Source organism: Squalius cephalus (genome assembly GCF_949319135.1).
Source record: "Squalius cephalus genome assembly, chromosome: 21".
Taxonomy (NCBI): Eukaryota; Metazoa; Chordata; class Actinopteri; order Cypriniformes; family Leuciscidae; genus Squalius; species Squalius cephalus.
Window position 1 is genome coordinate 7,495,736 of NC_137142.1, and position 19,739 is coordinate 7,515,474.

Here is a 19,739-nt window from a genome sequence, read left to right on the forward strand (position 1 = left end):
CGCCCGAAATGCCGTTGTCGTTTAAATGAAAAGTTTTCCGTTTTTAGTCTAATTGCATGATTTGTATTATCTTAGAACTGTACATTTCTGAAATATGGACATTACTTGGACACAGTCACCTCTGATAACAGATCATTTTAAATTGTAATGTCGACACAAGTATTTTCTGTAAAGTTGTTTTGATACGATATGTATTGTGAAAAGCGCTATACAAATAAATGTGCATTGAACTTGACTATTTCATTTATTTTAAATTGAGTACATTATTTATAATATTGGAAATTACATTTGTTATCAACCATCTCTAAAATTAATAATTGGTTTTGACCAAAATGACTAATATCTGTGCCTTTCTAGTACTAACAAAAGAACTAAACAGAGAGACCAAGCATCTGAGGCAAGGATAGACATGTATAAGACAGACAGACAGAGGTGTGTTTAAAGAGGTTAGTCTAGAGACATTAAAAACAACGAGATCAGTCTTTTGTTAATTACAAAAAAAACATGACAAAATAATGACAACAAATGTCCCTGATGACAATGTACAACTTTTCATGCAAATTTGTTCAAGTGTGCAACAAGGTTTTTAGACTGTACAAGAGAGAACGTTTTAAAGCATGCTCACGATTGAGCTGTGGATGAGTTTCTGTGGAGAGAGAGTTAAAGATTTTTATGAAGAGTGAATGAGAACAAACGTCTCCATCCTGCGTCATCCTGTCGAGCTGCACAATGGCAAAGTAACTATTCGGTTCCCACTCACTCGCCCACATATGCACACGCACACAGATCTCGCTGCTTACCTTTCCATCATAGCGTTTCACCACAAACTGATCCAGACCAAGGTCTAAGAGAGACAGAGAGAGAGAGAGAGAGAGAAACAGTCAAACACGGTGGCTCTGCTCCAAAACACAGCAAATATTGGATAAAATAGGCAATTTTAATCACTGAACAACATTTTTCATACTGAATGAATAAGTAAACTTCCGATCAAAGTTTTTTTAAATGTTTTTGATATAAGTCTCGTATGCTCACCAAGGATGCATTTATTTGATCAAATGTTGTAAAAACAGGAAGATTGTGAAATATTATTACAATTTAAAATAACGGTTCTGAATATATTTTTTTAATATAAAATGTAATTTATTCCTGTGATGCAAAGCTGAATTTTCAAAATCATTCCTCCAGTCACATGATCCTTCAGAAATCATTATGCAGATTTTCTGCTTAAGAAACACTTCTTATTACTATCAATGTTGAGAACATCATTTTGTGGAAATGCATTAAATAGATAAAAAGTGACATTAAAGACATAACATTACAAAATAGCTTTATTTCAAATAAATGTTGGAATTTCTATTCAACAAAGAATACTGAAAATGAAAAAAAGATCATGGTTTGCAAAATAATATTAAGCAGCACAACCGTTTTCAAAACTGATAATATAAAAAAAAATTGGGGGGGGGGGGGAGTTTTCCCAATACAGTCTGGTATAATTTTCCCTTTAAAAGATAAATGTGACGGTGCTTTAGAATGTGGTCAACATACATGATCATGCTGTCTACCTTTTAGAACGGCTTTCGCTGTGAGAAATGCTGACTAAATAGGCAACTTTACTAGAATTTCAAGAGATTTTTTATCACACTTAAACAAGCCTATTTGTATAAGCATCTTTGACTCCCAGTAGTCATTTACATTTATAGATGTCACTACAGGAACTGGGCGATTACTGACGTGTACGAATGATTAATACAAGCTATCAAGGCTCATTTCCATGTTCCAGAAGTTCCAAAAAAATGTCATAGTCGTTCAGCACCGAATCATTTCTCCATTAATCTAGTGTAACTGAATGCAGTACAGAGCCGAATGTGACAGAGTCTGCTGATCTAGGGTCAGCTTCGTGAGCCAAGACTTCATCCATTGTACAATCCATTAAAGGAGCTTTCGGGTTCAATACAAGCTAAGATCGATTAACACTGAAAATAATTGACTCTTGTAAAAGATTGTGTTTAAAGTAATGCATTTACAATGGAAGTCTATGGAATAGAAGAAGTCTCATGCATTCATTTGATCAAAAATACAGTAAAAACAGTAATATTGTGAAATATTATTACAATTTAAAAGAACTGATTTTCCATATTAATAAAATGTAATTTATTCCTGTGATGCAAAGCTGAATTTTTCAGCATCATAACTCCAGTCTTCAGTGTCACATGATCCTTCAGAAATCATTCTAATATGCCAATAATAACATTTCTTGTTATTATCCATGCTGAAACAGTTGTGCTGCTTGATATTTTTGTGGAAAGCGTGATCAATTTTATTCAGGATTCTTTGATGCATAAAAAGTTCAATATATCAGCATTTATTTAAAACAGATTATTATTATTATTATTTTTACATTATAAGTGTCTTTACTGTCAACTTTGATAAATTGAATGTGTCCTTGGTGAATAAAATTGGTAAAAAAAAAAAAAAGATTTGTACCAACTCTAAACTTTTGCATGGTAGTGTACATTATATTTATATTTGTATATTTTTATATAAACATGGCAGATATCTAAATCATTATGACTAATTATATCTTTTGGTTTCTGTCTATCAAATTCCAAAGATTAAAAAGCACCTTTAAACATACCTTTTATTTGGTATTTAAATAATATTTTAATAAGTATTTAAATCACTGGGTTATTCTTTTTTTTTTTTTTTTTTACCATATAAATAATTTTAAATTAAATTTTAAAAATGATATTGTGATATATTTTGTTACCATCATATAAAATTGCTCACACCAAAACACGTGAAAATGATAAGGAGACATGTGAAATGTGAAAATACAGATCGGGACACGTCCATATGAGTTTTAGTTATGAAGGGGTGGTTTTTTTCAATCAATGTCATGAAATGAAATACATATTTGTCTTTTTGTTTTTAAATAAACCTTTGACTCAAACTATTCATTTATATTTGTATTGATCATACCTCCAGCACTAGCTGTTCAACCCTATTAGTCAAGTTAGTCAAACATTTGAGTGACAGGTGAGGTCACGACAGAGATTTCGATTGAAAAACCGGGCCTAACTCCTGTTTGAAGCCCGGATGGCCTTTGAGCCGAGCGTATCTCTCTAATTCTGCTGCTGAAACAGGATGAATTATGGAACAGCTTTCCTCGCAGCCGGATGAATAATGAATTTTATGTTCACTTCCACGCTCCCTCTCTTCACAACCACTCTTCTCTCCCTGAAGAAAAGCCCAACTCTCTAAACTAACTTAAATGACATCCCACACTGCTCTGGCATGCCGTGGGTCTGTGAAAAGAGAAAGAAACATAGTTTACAGCGAGAGACTTTCTGAATGACTGCTTGTTGCAGGTATATTTCACACTAGATAAATGTCAGCAAACAGAATCTCGACGCAAACACTCTTTAGTCAAACAGTCAGCATTTCTCGGTCTGGATGTCAGACGGTCTCTGTTATAAATACATCAAACCTTCGTGTTTATCACAAATGACAAAAGGGCTCAGTGAAAATGGAGACTTTATCATAATGGGTGCCACACATAATTCAAGAACTCTTCCAGCAAACAATGACTTATTCACTATGTTTACATGCAGGAGCCTTCTTAGTGAGTCAGGAAAACAACGAGGGAAAAAAAGAAAACACATTGTCTGGACCCAACGAGGCACTAAGCTAATAAAGCTGGTGAAACTGTTCTTTGTAATTACGGTCACAGGGCATTTGGCTAAGAGGAGAACGGAGGAAGCGTTTCGTACTAATTTGTGGCGTCTCCCACTCTATAAGAAAACTGAAGACAGGGGTAATGGCTGCTGAAAACTCAGCTTTGCCATCATAGATAAACGACATAGATTACATTCGAAAAAATATTCAAATCAAATAAACGCAGCCTTGGTGAGCATGAGATCATCCTTTAAACAACATTAAAAAAATCTTAATTATTCCAAACTTTTAACCTGTGGTGTATATGTAATTTAATGTACTGTTTCAGTGTTCCTGAGTCTAGAGCAATGTCAAGGTCACGGGTTCGATTCCCAAGTGTGAACATAAACTCTTAAAATAAATAAAAGTCACTTTGGATAAAAGCATCTGCCAAACGCATAAATGTAAATGTAAGAAGAAAAGATAATAATAGGGCTGGGCGGTGTGGTGGTATACAAGGGGCAATGGGTGATGTAGAGACTTTGTAATATCATTTACTAAGTATTAGCGCAGCAGGCAGGACTGTGTTATTTACACTTGAGAATGATGAAGAGACGTTAAGTGATGTAAAAATATAGATTGGGACATGTCCATGAATAAGTCAAGAGTTTTTAGTTATTAAGTGGTGTTTTGAAATTAAATGCATGTTTTTTTTTTCCTTCAATTAATGTGTAGTAATGTGTGTGTATATGGCTATTTTACAATGGATTCAAACATGTCTCAACCAATCAGAAGTAGCCTCAGAATTTAATCTGTTTTATAATATAATTAATTATTAATTATTATTTTTTTAACATTTACTAATACATTATTAAAATCAAATGTTGTATTTGTTAACATTAGTTAATGCACTGTGAACTAACATGAACAAACAATGAGCAGCTAGACTTTTATTAACTAACAAAGATTAATAAATACTGTTACAAATGTATTTCTCATTGTTATTTCATGTTAGTTAATGCATTAACTAATGATAACTAATAAGACCTTATTGGTTAAAATAATAAAGAACCTTCCATTAGTAATCTGTTTAATCAATTGTATTATATAAAAAGATAGTTATTTATAATTGCCCAGCTAAAATGACTATACTGTGATATATTCTGTTACTGTGATAAATTAATGATAGTCTATGGGTGAAATTTTGATCATACCACCCACCATCATGCTGGTAGAGCAATGCTTATAATAAAAGGAAAAGAAATAAGGAGCTGGACAAGAAGAGAGCAGGAGAAAGCGATTAAAAGCTGTGGAGGTGTGTGTCGTGCGTCTCAGAGGACTGCTGAGCTGGGCTGTATGGACACAGAGCTGGTCACTGCCATCATTTAGAGTCCAACAAAAGAGGATAAAGAGGAAGACACAGCCAGTACCACCGCTTACAAGTGAACAGTGAATACTGTACTTTCATTTAGTGATTGCAGTCAAATTTGTGCTTAAAGTGCAACTTTACTATCCACTTTGCTTTAATAGTGGCCATTTTTCTTAGCATGGTCTTACTGACACAGCCCTGTGATTAAAGCGCATCTGAATGTATTACATTACAGAAGCGCCCAAGCTGTCAGACCGGCACAGAACAAAGTGCACTTCTTTTGCACAAGTTTGGTCAGGGTTATGTCCTCTACTGTCTTGTACATAAGTGCTAAAAAGCCAAAAATATATATATATGTGTGTGTGTGTGTTTTGTTATTTAAAGGGCGCATTAGTAATATGCGCCTATAGGCGGGGCCACAATGCGCGTACACTCTGCTTATTAAACACACAGGGGTGCGCAGCAGCACACAAACATGTCAAATATTTAAAATAAAAGTGTGTATGTAGTATGTAAAAGTATGTATTATTGTGTACATAAAGATATGGTTGAATCCGGCTTGTCCTGTAGATGGTCTGCTTACGGGCTTTAACCTCGCGCACGAGCAGATCTGTTTCCTCTCTGGAGAAGCGTTCAGTCTTTCCGCTTGCAAATTCCGCCATGTAAATAGCGAATCCGCCATGGTGCGAGCGCAACTGGCTTTTAAAGGGAGTGGGAGATGAGACTCTGTTTTTTTTTTGCATGTTACACCCAAAACACACCCTTTACTCATTAAGAGAATAGAGACAACCCTTTTAGACCACGTCCCAGGTGCGCAGACCATTTTTCCCGTCGTTAAACTAGCAAAAGTGGATTCGGACACGGCCTACTGTAAGTGAACTTGCGCCGTGCGCTTTAGACCATGAGCTTAGATCGTTAATATAGGGCCCATTGTATGTATGTTTCTGTTCCTCACCCAAAACTATAACGTTACTTCAAAACACTTTTTGAGCAGATATGGTCGCTACAAATGGTTATTTATTGTATGGGAAAACAACTACGTGGAGATTCTTTAAGAATCTTCCTCTGTGAAATGCAGAAGAAAAAAATGCAGCATGCAGGTTTGGAACAACATGAGCTTGTGTAAATTTTTATATTTTGATAACCCTAAATAGGCAGTGATTTGTTGACAGGAATGCTGTTCCAGGACCAATAAAGCATGTTGTAACAGGAGCATTTCCAACTTTTGTAAATCACATTACAGGCATTTTCAGACCTGTAGATCGTTAGCTTTGTTCTGCAACTGGGATTAAAATAGTTACAATTTCTTCTTGATGTGGCTTGCTTTCACAAGGCAACATTTCTAAACGGACCTTAAAACGGGATCATTTTATCCCTTAAAACTCATCTTTGATCACCAAAATTACATCTTTAAATGTTTTTTCCTTGGAAAAAAAATTATTCAGGCTTTAAAATAGCTTGTATTTAACTCTACACCCTTGCTTAATTTAGTATCCCCGATTCTATGAATTTGCAAATTAGCCCCGCCTCCAGTCACTCACACCCGCTCAGAGATCCACTCGTTGACGATCACACACTGACCTGATTGGTCAACAAGGTAGTTTGTGATATCAGAAACAACAGCGATTTCAAACCCCGTTTTTGAGACTGTCTTTGGTTCACTGTAGATTTAAGGAGAAAATACTCTGCAATTGTTTTGACTTTTGTACATGGTTTGTCTTACAGCATATTGTAAACACCACATAGACATAGAAACAACATTATAAGCTTGATTTTCACCACAGGGGGACTTTAATACAAGTCACGTGCGAGTAAACTGTTTTCTCATTGGTCAGAGTGCTCCTGTTTTCCGGGATTCCGCTCATTAGGATTAAATCAGAGGATTCATCAGACTATAAATCTTTGAAATGCTCACTAAACGCCTTGTAAACTTCAGTATTTCTATGTGCTTTGGACGTCTGACCAAATTTCAAAATGGTATTTCCCTTCATCTTTGCTCCAGGTTAACCCATGATTTGAGAGGCACTAGCAAAACAAACACTGCTACTTTTAATGCCACATGTGTAAGTACTAGGGCTGTAACGGTGTATTCGTCCCGTCCCAGATGCACACTACAATCCACACTACAATCCAGAAGAGGGCGAGCACGGTAATGCAACAGTTAGCTACCAGTAAAAAAGCGCAGAAGAAGAAGAGATGATCGATCGATATGTTTACATCTCTCAACCAGTGTATCAACTGCGGAAAGATATCAATCAAACAGCTTGAGCACCTTCATTCATTTAGTGTAGACAGCAGGTTAGTCCGCTAAAGGAATTAACTCTAGAGAGAAGCATTTCGTAAATGCACTACATTAGCTATATTACACTATATTAAATTTACTTTAAATATTTAAAGGGGTGGGGGTTGTTGAAAGCTTGAATCTGATTGGTTGACAAACGTTCTTAGGTGTGCAATTATTTTCAGGGAAACGCACAGCTAAAGTAGTTCCAGGCCGGTCTTGACCACATTACAGATCCATATCACTTTGCGTAGTTAACTGTAATAACTGAAAATAGGATACAATTCATAACAAGAAATAAAATGACAGACAATTGTGCTTGATCTGCCATTTTTAATGTCTAACTTCACAATCAATGGAAACATGCAGTTTAATTTGAATAGATAAGTATTACATTTACGCATTTGGCAGAATATTTGGCACAATTAACTAATAAATTAAAACGAATGAATTAATAAATAAATAATTTAAATACTATTGACGCACGTGCTTTTCTGTCTCATTTTTGCAATCTCTCTCTCTATTAACTACATTAGTCTGCTATCAGTGGCTCAAACCTCTAATAATGTTGAATTATTAGAAATATAATGCACACCTGAGGTGTAACGGTCACAACGCGGGTATGCATTATTTATCTAATAATTCAACGGCCCATCATCAATTATTCCTTACTTATTACAGGGCTCTGTGGAGTACTTGATTCTGATTGGTCGATCACACCATTCAGCGGTATGTTATTCCCAGATAACAACCACTCAAAACAGAAAACACAGGCTCATCCGGGTTACTGAAGTCAGCAGCGCTATACGCTTGCTAGAAACGTTTTTTCTTCATGGAAGTTTTGCATTTGGTGAGCTAATATTAAAACTCAGTCAAATCAATATTTTGTGTAGTTATTTAATTATGCCATCCAGTATGGTGGACTCGCTCTCTCGTTTCATCCGCTTCATGTCGGGATCCTCATCTGCCTGTCGGGGGTTTATATTCTGAGATAACAACCGGCTGGGTGTACATTATCCCTTACTTAACCTGTTAGTACTTTAGTCTTGATTATTTAATGTATGTTTATGTATGTATCTTTTATTCCCCAGGCCATACAGGAACTTAATTTAAACTGAAATCGTTTTTAAATGTGTTTATTGTAGGTTGAAACCTACTTTATTTTAATCGTCTGCGCTGTTTTCCATTTTCTGTTGTTGTATGTTGACTATATGACTATATGTTGTATATTTTTGTATTTCTAAAAATAAAAAGCAACTGAATTTAATAATTTGGTCTCTGTTGTTAATTGTAACCTTTAATATAATAGTCATGTGTAAGTAAGGGCTCCCTATATAGTTAACAGCATTAGCTAAGATTAGCTAAAACTTAAATTATAACTGAATTTATTTAAACACAGAGACACATTTGATAAAAAAAAAACTAAAAAACAACAACAGTGTAATAAATAAAAGATTCAGCAATTTTATGTTTAGCACCAGGTTAAACAAACGCTCCAGGTGTGAAAACGTCTAAGGCTAGAGTACCAAAATGTGTGACCTCATAACAGTCCATCATCTAATTCATTAATCTAACATTAACTGCCCAAAATGACAAATCGTTATGTATAATGCAGACTGGTCTGAAAATGTTCTTTTGGCTGTGAACGCAAAGTCCAAATGCATTTACACATGCAAAAACACACATTTGCAGCCATCAGCACCTCCATCGGTTATTCATGGCCAGTGATCAAACCTCTTGCATCAGCTCGGCCTCTGGGTGACAGTCTTTCATTCTACCGTTCTAATTCATTTACCAAGCAAAGTCACACACGCACACACTCGATGAGCTGGGCTTCACTGTGGCATTCCCTCCTATAAAAGCCTCTGATCGGTTTGCCATCTCTTTACACGCAACAGCTATTTTCCTAGCTCAGCTGTCATGGTATCATGTGAGGGGTGGAATGTGGAACCATGGGGAACTAAGATGACCCATGAGGGAGGTGTGCAAAATTCAAGCCCCCATCAAAATGCTAATGCCAAGATGTTGCTGTTTGCACTATCTGATAATGTAAATAATGTAAAAAGCCATTATTAAACACTACGTGAAAGCAGATAATATGATGAAATTATTTAAAATTGACCGTCTAATGAATAAAACCAAAGCCACTTCATCTTAGTAATGCCCCAGGCAGCGGTTTTCCAGTCACACATCTCCTGTCTGCTTCAATGGAGAAAAACTGCAGGCTAAGCTTAGAGTTCAGCAAAGGTATTTCAATTAAATCTGACACACACAAAAAATGTATAGCTTCTTTAGCTCAAATTGTGCTAAAAAGCTGTATTTCCTCAGGTTGGTCTAGCTAATGTGCATGCGTGTCTCTTTTAACTGAAAGGTGGATCTCTCATTTAGAGGTCTTCCACTTGGATCCGAAAACCGGAGGTCCAACCCGAGACCCGAGCAGGTCCAAGGTTATTATAGTTTTGCATTTTTAAATTAGTTTTTGTTTTAATATAATTTTTAAGAAAGAACTTCCTATAAATTTCAGTTTAGTTTTCGTTAGTTTCATTAATGGTTTTGTTGGTTTTAGTTTAGTTTTTATTTTGTGAACATTTCTATTTAGTTTTTATATATTTAGTTTCAGTTTTAGTTAATCAGTCAGAGTTAACAGAACACTTCCAGTTAAAGACATTTCATTTCAGCAAAGTTTAATGTTTGCAGTTTACAGTTAACTCTTGTGCAAACCTCTTAATAATAAAAAATTAAATAATTGTTTGAAATTGAACAAAGAAGCAAACAAATGCAACTTAAAAGTAAAAATCATTCATTCATACTCATTCATATTAAAGATGAAACATGTGGTGTATAAGAAAAATAAAAAAAATGATTTGATGATTATTATGCTTAATCCTTTATGGTTATTTTTATGATTAATCATTTCAAACATTGATCCATTTATACTTTTTGTCTATTACATATTTTAATATAATATACTGATAGTTATACTCATATTCATGTGTTCTATTCAGACCAAACATTTAGTTTACTTCTACTCTGACAAATGTATGTCTACTTACGGGTTAGACATGCTATTTGTTTTTTCCGTTTTCTGCTCAGTGTGGTGTCCTGTCTATTATGTGTGTTATCTTTAGTTTCACATGAGATGGTTATCTTATTAAGGTACAGCTGTATTCTTAGGGCTGGTTCACACAGAAAGTGGTTTTGCTTTGAAAAGCGAGACGCGGGCAGTGGAATGTGTAAAAAGCGCAAGGTCTCGAGACACGTATTTTAAAAGTTGAACTTATTTTAACTTGAGTGCCGCATTTTTAGAACATCGTGTCATGCACGAGACGCTGTAAAAGACGGCGTTGGTCATACATGTCCATCTAGCGTGCGTTTACATTGAAAAATAAAGTAGCGCAGTGGGATGGAAAAACGTGATTTTCCGGTACAAGCTGAGAGCTTATAATTACGAAAACGATTATTTATTTTTGCTAATTATTTTTTTTATTTCAGTTAGTTTTTCAGTAACTGTTGTTAGTTTCGTTTAGTTTTGTGTAAAAAAATTCTATTTTTGACCAATAGTTTTAGTCTTAGTTTCAGTTTTCTTTTACGAAATTAAGGTTCACGTCCAAAACCTTGAAGAGTGCCTCGGACACGGGTCGGGTATAATATTAGTATAGACTCTGGTCTTGGGTAATTTTAAATAAATGTGCTTTTACTGAATGGACCCGAGAAGACCCAGATTCTTTTAAAATGTTAACTTTCCATTACATAATACACTGAGGGGCAAATAGTATCTACCACTATTTAAGTAAACATCTAACACTATATACACTTTAGCCTGAATCCTCTGCCTAAAAAAAGTTATTTAGTGTATTTTGATAGTTACTACATAAAATATGTCAGAATATGATCAAAAAAGCCAATACAGTTGTATAGTGATTCATCTTGTGGGCTGCGTTCCACTTAATTTTAAACATACACTCACTAACTTCTCTAAGGGGAATCCCTGCGTGTGAAGGAAGTTTCTGCTGACAGACCTTAAAACTATCAGATTTGACAAAGGGAGTGAGCAAACTCATATGTACACTTCAGGCAGCTCCATCTAAATCTAAATCTACCCCAACTTATAATAAATAATCTTCATAGCGGGTTCCAAGTGATCAAGGGCTTAGGCCGTTCCTTTCAGACAGTGGGCACTAGCACAATGCAAGCAATATATATCAGAGTTCATGAGACGCAGGCAAGTCAGCGAGTGAAGGGCATAGAGATATTTGAAGTATAACGTAGCCAAGGTTTGGCTGAAAAGCATGACCCTGTCAGTCCCTGCTGGTTGATGGGGGTTAAACTTGTAACAACTGTATAAATTTTACATGACAGCAATAGTTTTCAGTTTGTTTCACAGCTACAACAAGAGTATGACAGGTCAAAACCCCATGACTTAGAGTAACTGCATTTCATAGCCTCAGCCCTCAGAGGAACATTATAAACTCAGATTAGAGCACAGGAAATGATCGAGGAAGTCAGTCCGCTGCACAGGCTATAGTGGCTATTGGTGTATTTATGACTTAGAGCTATTTACAGATACAGACAGAAGCTCAGCATGAAGTTACATGACTTCGGAGTCGGGCTGTCCCAGACTAAAGATTTTTCTAGTTGACTAGTTGTTCATTTAAGCCATTAGTTGACTAATCGCACGATTATATAAATTTAATTACTTAAATATATACTGAGGAGAATACTAAACCATAATGGGCGTTTAATATATAAAGGCATAATATAGCCTATTTCGCGCTCAAGTGATTATATGAAAAGTGAACAGCATGAGTAAGATAGGATCTTAAGATGAGCAATATATTGGGAGACATATGGAGTGGGTCAGACATGATTTTGACCACTTCATTTAGTTTTGTTTTGTAGAAAGCCTTTCTTTAAAGTGAATTTCATTTTGTATAATTTAAATCTTAATTTTAATCAATGTTTCATCAAACATTTGCCTGGATTTAATAAATAAGAAGCAAATAGGTTATAGCAGACAATAGAATCAGGGCATGGAGGTGCCGGCGCGATCACTTGCATTGCACGTAAACGAGCTTGTCTCATAAATTAACCGAAACTCAGCGTATAGGCTACTTGCGTCACAGACATGAGAAATATATCTATGGAAAGCTTGAAATGTCTACTTTTAAACAAAACAATTCAAAACAAAAAGAAACAGACCACTCTCTGCTTATGTAATCCGAATGAAATGTGCATTTCTCTCTATAGGCGCGTTCACAATATATATATATATATATATATATATATATATATATATATATATATATATATATATATATATATATATATATATATATATATACAGTCAAAAGTTTGGAAACACTACTATTTTTAATGTTTTTGAAAGAAGTCTCTTATGCTCATCAAGCCTGCAGTTAAAAAAACAAAAAACAAAAAAAAAAAAACAGTAATATTATGAAATATTATTACAATTTAAAATAATGGTTCTCTTTTTTAATATACTTTAAAATGTAATTTATTTTTGTGATGCAAAGCTGAATTTTCATCAGCAAGTACTCCAGTCTTTGGTGTCTTATGATCCTTCAGAAATCATTCTAATATGATGATTTATGATCAATGTTGGAAACAGTTGTGCTGCTTAATATTTTTTTATAACCTGAGATACTTTTTTCAGGATTATTTGATGAATAAAAAGTTAAAAAGAACTGTATTTATTTAGAATAGAAATCTTTTGTAACAATATACACTACCGTTCAAAAGTTTGGGAACAATAACTTTTTTTTTTTAAGAAATTAGTACTTTAATTCAACAAGGATGCGTTAAATTGATAAAAGGTAATGGTAACGATTTATGTTGTTAGAAATGTTTTTATTTTGAATAAATGCTGTTTTTATGAATAAATGCTGTTAACGTTTTACTCATCAATGAATCCTGAAAAAAGTATTCCAAAAAAATATATTAAACAGCACAACTGTTTCCATCATTGATAATAACTGAGCATCAAATCATCATATTAGAATGATTTCTGAAGGATCATAAGACACCAAAGACTGGAGTACTTGCTGATGAAAATTCAGCTTTGCATCACAAAAATAAATTACATTTTAAAAAATATTAAAAAAGAGAACCATTATTTTAAAAATGTAATAATATTTCATAATATTACTGTTTTTTTTGTTTGTTTTTGTTTTTAACTGCAGGCTTGATGAGCATAAGAGACTTCTTCCAAAAGCATTAAAAATAGTAGTGTTTCCAAACTTTTGACAGACAGACAGACAGACAGACAGACACAGATAGACAGATAGACAGATAGATAGATAGATAGATAGATAGATAGATAGATAGATAGATAGATAGATAGATAGATAGATAGATAGATAGATAGATAGATAGATAGAGATATATACACACACATACTCTGCAATATATATTTAAGTAATTTAATTAATATAAATATGTGATTAGACTAATGGCTTACATGAACAACTACTAATAGACTAACCTTTGTCAGGGGCAGCCCTACTTATTTCACACATTTTCGAACCAGCATATCACAAAGGGCATTCTGGGTTGAGCGAGCAACACTGAGCAGAATGAGCGAGCGGAGTGGAATCTTCAGAAAGGTGCTCTCGGCTCTGGAGGAAATATTACCACATGGTCACATGCTCTGGTGTGAGACAATGTGTATCTTATTCTGTTGTCTGAGAGCTGATTGACAGCTTTTAGGTATGTTATTGGCAGCGTCACCCTCTGGTTACATGAACACATCACCACCGCATCAGCAACGAAAACACTGGGATTTTTTTAAGACAATAATCGCACAGCCTATTCGATATTCTACAATTAAATCAACTAATCGAATACTCGAAAATCGTGACTCATCCCTACTACGCAGTATAGTGAAGGCACCTATAGAGAGAAATGCACATTTCATATGGATTACATAAGCATAGAGTATTTCTTTTCGATTTGAATTGGTTCGTTTAAAAGTAGAAATTTCAGACTTTCCATCGATATATTTCTCATGTCTGTGAGGCAAGTATACGTTTATTTAAATTCAATTATGTGACACGCTTTAGTTCACAGTGTTTAGAAAGCGCATCCTGTTTGTTTTCTTTAATTCACAAAGGCACAACATTTTCTTGTTATTGTGAGTTAATACCCTTTACAGTTGATTGAATGATGCATTACTCTTATCTGTATGACCAAAAATGACGTAGTAGTATTTTAAGTTGTTTCCACTGTTGTCAGGAAAAAATGCAAGTAAGCGTGTCATGCAGTAAAGATCGCTATATTTTGGCTTCCACAAGCCATGACCATGGCATCCACTATCCAGTGGGCCATCCTCTGCTTAGAGACAGCCTTTCCCTTCTGCTGGCCTCCATAACAGAAAAAGAGCTGGTCTGGATTCCTGAAGCTCTGCGTTCTGTCCACATACCGGCACAAAGCACGGACAGAACAAAGCAAAGCAATGGCTGGGTCTGCCTCCTCCAGGGGCAGCGCTTGCAGGTTCACCACCTGGTCCCTGAAAGGAGTGGTGGAAAGCTTAGGCACATATCCGGGCCGGGGTCTCAGAATAACATAAGTAGGGCGGCCCGAATTGTTGACCGAAAATGCTTGCAAGTCTCCTACCCTCTTGATGGAAGCCAGCGCAGTCAGGAGCACTGTCTTCATTGACAGGATTTTCAGCTCAGTTGACTGCAGCGGTTCGAAGGGGGCTCTCTGTAATGCCGTCAGCACCAAAGAGAGATCCCAAGAGGGTATGGGGTGAGAGGGAGGAGGATTTAACCTTCTCGCACCCCTCAGGAATGTGATGATCAGGTCGTGCTTCCCCACAGATTTACCATCTATTGGAAGATGATGTGCGGCAATATCGGCAACATACACTTTCAGGGTGGAGGGAGACAGCCTTTGCTCCAACCCTTCCTGCAGGAAGGAAAGCACAGTTCTGATCGGGGATCTCCGGGGGTCTTTCCGGTGAGACAGGGCTCCAGACTAACTTTTCCACTGGTTGCACTGGTGCTACCAACTTTCTCAGTTGGTCGCACCAGCATATGATTTGGTCGCACCTTTTTTTTTTTTTGCTACATGCCATGGGATTAATCAATGCATGCTGATGAATAGTGGTCTTAATCTGCATACCCTAGTTTTGCACTGATGTAAAAAGACTGACAGTGACATAAGACCTCATGTTAGCAAAACGTTTTAATCTTTTAACTCTCAAAAAAACTATTAAAAAAACATGTATGTTCTTTAATGTTTGATTATAATTTTACTGTCTTCACATAGGGATGGGAATTGATAAGATTTTATCAATAATAATGCCACTGACGATTCTGATTATCGATCCGATTCTTTAACGATTCTCTTATCGATTCTTGATAGCACTGTGTGGAAAAATGTAGTCATTTGCTTTTCAAAAAAACAAGTGGTTTTATTTATTTTAAATCTTAAGATTGAGTAAGCAAACTGTACTTTTTATGTAATTTATGTAATAAACCTTATTGTAAAGTGTTACTGATTCGTTATACACTGATTCAGACGTCTCCTGAGTTCACTGTTGGAAAGATCAGTTGTTTTAACCATTCATTAAAATGAATCGGTTCAAAGGAGTCATTAGTTCGAGAATTGGACATGTCATGCGCGTTGTGTGATTATCCCAGTTAGGACATGGACATCCAAGAAATCTGTCAACACAGAAAACATTTCATCACTGGATAGTTTTTTTCGTTTAATTAAAGTGTTGTTTTATGTCAGCTGAATGTCCGGAACGCTTTTCAGAGAAGATAATGCAATTTATTTAGCACAATTCACACCCAGCGGTAATTCAGGAAAAAAAAAAATCTCCGAATGCTCCACGGAAACTCTTCCGACCTTTTACCACCGTGTCGATTTATTTTGATTAATATGTGCGAGGGAGAGAGAGCAAGACAGCGCTTTCATCTACATTACTCACCGATCAAATAAGACTTTGGCGGGACAAAAATTCACTTTGGCGGGCGCTAAAACAAGTTCAATGCAGGAAAATTCATGCGTGCATTTAACTGAGTAGTACATGACCATGCATTCGCACAAATGCGACCACATAAAATTTTAACTCGCACATTCTCAAAAAATGGTCGCAGTCTGGAACCCTGTGAGAAGTATGCCACTCAATGAACAGGTTCCACTTCAGAGCGTAAGGGCGCCTCGTAGACGGTGCTCTCGCCGAAGTGATGGTGTCTACGACCGCCTGGGGTAGATCACCGAAGTCCTCCGCATCCCGTCTAGAGACCTCACGTGGAGGTTCCATAGGAGTGCCATAGGGTGCAATTGGTACAAAGGGTCCCAAAGTGTGCCAAGAAACTATCCACCACACCATTACATCAGCAGCAACCTGAACCGTTGATACAAGGCACGATGGATCCATGCCTTCATGTTGTTTACACCAAATTCTGCCCCTACCATCTGTATGTCGCAGCAGAAATCGAGACTAATCAGACCAGGCGACGTTTTTCCAATCTTCCATTGTACAATTTTGGTGAGCCTGTGCAAATTGTAGCCTCAGTTTCCTGTTCTTATCTGACAGGAGTGGCACACGGTGTGTCTTCTGCTGCTGTAGCTCGTCTGCTTCAAGGTTCGACCTGTTGTGCATTCAGAGATGCTCTTCTGCAGACCTCAGCAGATCAACCACCATGCAATTGACTGATTAGATATTTGCGTTAACGAGCAGTTGAACTGGTGTTAAGCAATAAAGTGTCCAGAGAGTGTATGTATGTACACATTAGGAGTAGAGGGTAGTGAACACACTGCAAACTGTGGACACACACCTGTGGCGCCAGGGGAGTGATTGGAGGTTAGATGCCTTGCTCATTTCCTGCCGGTATTGAACCCGCAACCTTCGGGTTACCAGTCTGACTCTGACCTTTGACTCTGACTCTGACAGCCTCCATGACCTTTTTTCTCTTGTCTTCTCACCAATTTTCTAATCAATTCACCCTGTTTTGATAATGTCACTGTTGTGCCGTACTTTCTCCACTTGATGATGACTGTCTTCACTGTGTTCCATGGTATGCTGTTTTGTAGCCCTAACCTAAGATCAATGAACAATGAGATCCTGTTGATGCTTCATAAGCTCTTTGTGGCCAATGGCTCTTGTAGCAGCATGCAACCAAGTCAGAAAAATCTTACAAAAACAGTTGGAGTTAATCAGTCACTTGGGACAGGTGTGTACTTTTTCACATTGCTTGATGATTAGTTTATTCTAAACACAGCCACATGCCCAATTATAACAGAGTGTGCATACTTATGCAGCTAGGATATTGTAAGTTTTTATTTTTTCTCAGAAATGTGTCACTTTGGTTTTCAGTGGTTCCATCAGTGTGATTTCATCTATCACACGACATTAAAGAGCATCAAAACATTTAGGGGCAGATTTACTAAACAGGGTAAATTAGCTTGAGAGCGCAATTCCAAAACAGTGCCGATGGGAGTTCTGCGCGTGATATACTGATGGAAATTAAAGAACACAGGCACAGGCACGAATCATTTCCATAATGACCAACGCAATCTACCAGGTAGCGTATGGTTTAAAACGTGCTTTTTTTGGGTAGAAAATAATGGCGCAAACACCAATACATTGACGAGCACAAACCTTAGTAAATCACCTTGCATGATTCATTTAAATACTCTCCTCCATAAATTTTGCGCCTGAAAGGGAAACAAACGCATATGCAATAAGGTCAGCAGCAAAAATATCTGTCCACACCTTTTCAGCGCAAATTTTTTACAGCATGTCTTTAATAAATCCTGTTTAATAAATCCTTTAATAAAAGTAGTTTTTTTTTAATGCCAAAAGAGGGTTTGCGCTGGCGCAAGCTGTTAGTAAATCTGGCCCTTATTGTTTGAATTTTGTTATAAAATTGACAGAATTTGAAAGCTGAGACTTAGTTTCATATCAGAAGTAACAAAGCACAGAGCTTATTGCGATTATTGGATCATAGCCGTGATCAAATCAATTTTAGTTAAATTTTTTTGTTCATGCATCAACTGAAAACAGGAAGATCGATTAAAAACGACAAATCGATATTGTCAACCCAGCCCTAGCATCCACACATCTTTACTGTACCTGTTGTAGCCTATTAACATTGTGTGCACGAAACAGACACTGACATGTAGTGTTTGGACTGCATCACGATGACCGATTCAATTCTAAGCTTCAGAAAGCTTTTAACCTTTTTGGACTACTTCATGTAAATCACAGGCCTAGCGCCGACGAGTCTGGATCAAATGCCCCATTGTCACTTTAGTGGCCTGGCAGAGGCTAAACAGAAACACCTCGAAGCTCCTTCGTGAGGTTCAAAAAGATCTTAATCAACTCCACTTCCCTCCCACGGCAGGCACGAAAGGCCATGTGGCATGGACATGAGAAATGCAGTCAATATAAATATACACAGACATTCTTTCCATTTAACTCATAATTAAGGCATCCCAGAATGTATATGATATATTCATGTGTGTACGTATGTCCCCTACCATATATTAGCCTAGTTGCGACTTTTTAGTTGTGTTAGTTAAACTCTAAGTGCTTATATTCAAGTGTAAAAGAATGTATCTCTACTTTCATTTCTTCCAGCCATACCTTCCTTGGTATCGAAATACTCCTCTTGTTGCGCCTAAATTAACTATGTATAGTATGTTACAATAAAATGTATTATACTATTTTTACCATCCTTTGGAGTAGAAATGACCAATTCTGACACCATCATAAAACATGCAAATTAGGCTGTCAGAAGGAGACGGTCATTTCACCCAAAATAAGAACGCCTCAGGCTCACGAACAACGCAGCGAGGATCTACACACACACACACACACACACACACACACACACACACACACACACACACACACACACACACACACACACACACACACACACACACACCATTCTTGCTCAGCACCAAAGATCCATGCTAGTATTATTTCTAGCAATATTTAGATGCGTTAAGATTGTTTACTCCTGCCATAACGTGATTTGATTCTTTGCTTGCTCTCTTAACCTTTTTAACTCTTAGTGATATTTGCCATTCTTTGATCTTCTCTCGCTCTCTTTCTTTCTTTACTCCTTGTTATTCTGTATATATGTATTCTTTGTTTAAGTGTAGTCGTATGTATTCTTATTTCATTTAAGAACCATCATACGCTTGATTGTCTCTGTTGCTGCTCATCGATCAGTCACTTAAATGTTTGATCTTTAGCTACAAGCTTTTACACTGTTGAGTACTTTAGTTAGTAATCTAATAGAACAGAAAAGTTATTCTTCATGACCAGAAGAATAACCTTTCCTGAGAGTTGATAAGAATAAGAATCTTTCTTGAGAGTTGATAAGAAGATCGTACTGTTGAACGAACAGATTAGTCGATGTGGAATTAATTATGTTAAAAGTTATTCTGAGA

At 36.3% G+C, this 19,739-nt stretch overlaps 1 protein-coding gene across 2 annotated transcripts in view; it reads right to left on the reverse strand.

The window, feature by feature from the left end:
* The window catches only part of micu1 (mitochondrial calcium uptake 1), a 99,159-nt gene that overhangs the window by 42,413 nt on the left and 37,007 nt on the right, over nt 1–19,739 (reverse strand). The window contains exons 5-6 of one of the 2 annotated variants that reach the window (XM_079855122.1): nt 801–844; nt 626–646 (exon numbers count right to left, since the gene is read on the reverse strand). In XM_079855122.1, coding sequence (XP_079711248.1) covers nt 626–646; nt 801–844 — 65 coding nt within the window. The remainder of the gene's footprint in view (nt 1–625; nt 647–800; nt 845–19,739) is intronic. The other variant, XM_079855123.1, reaches the window with a different exon arrangement.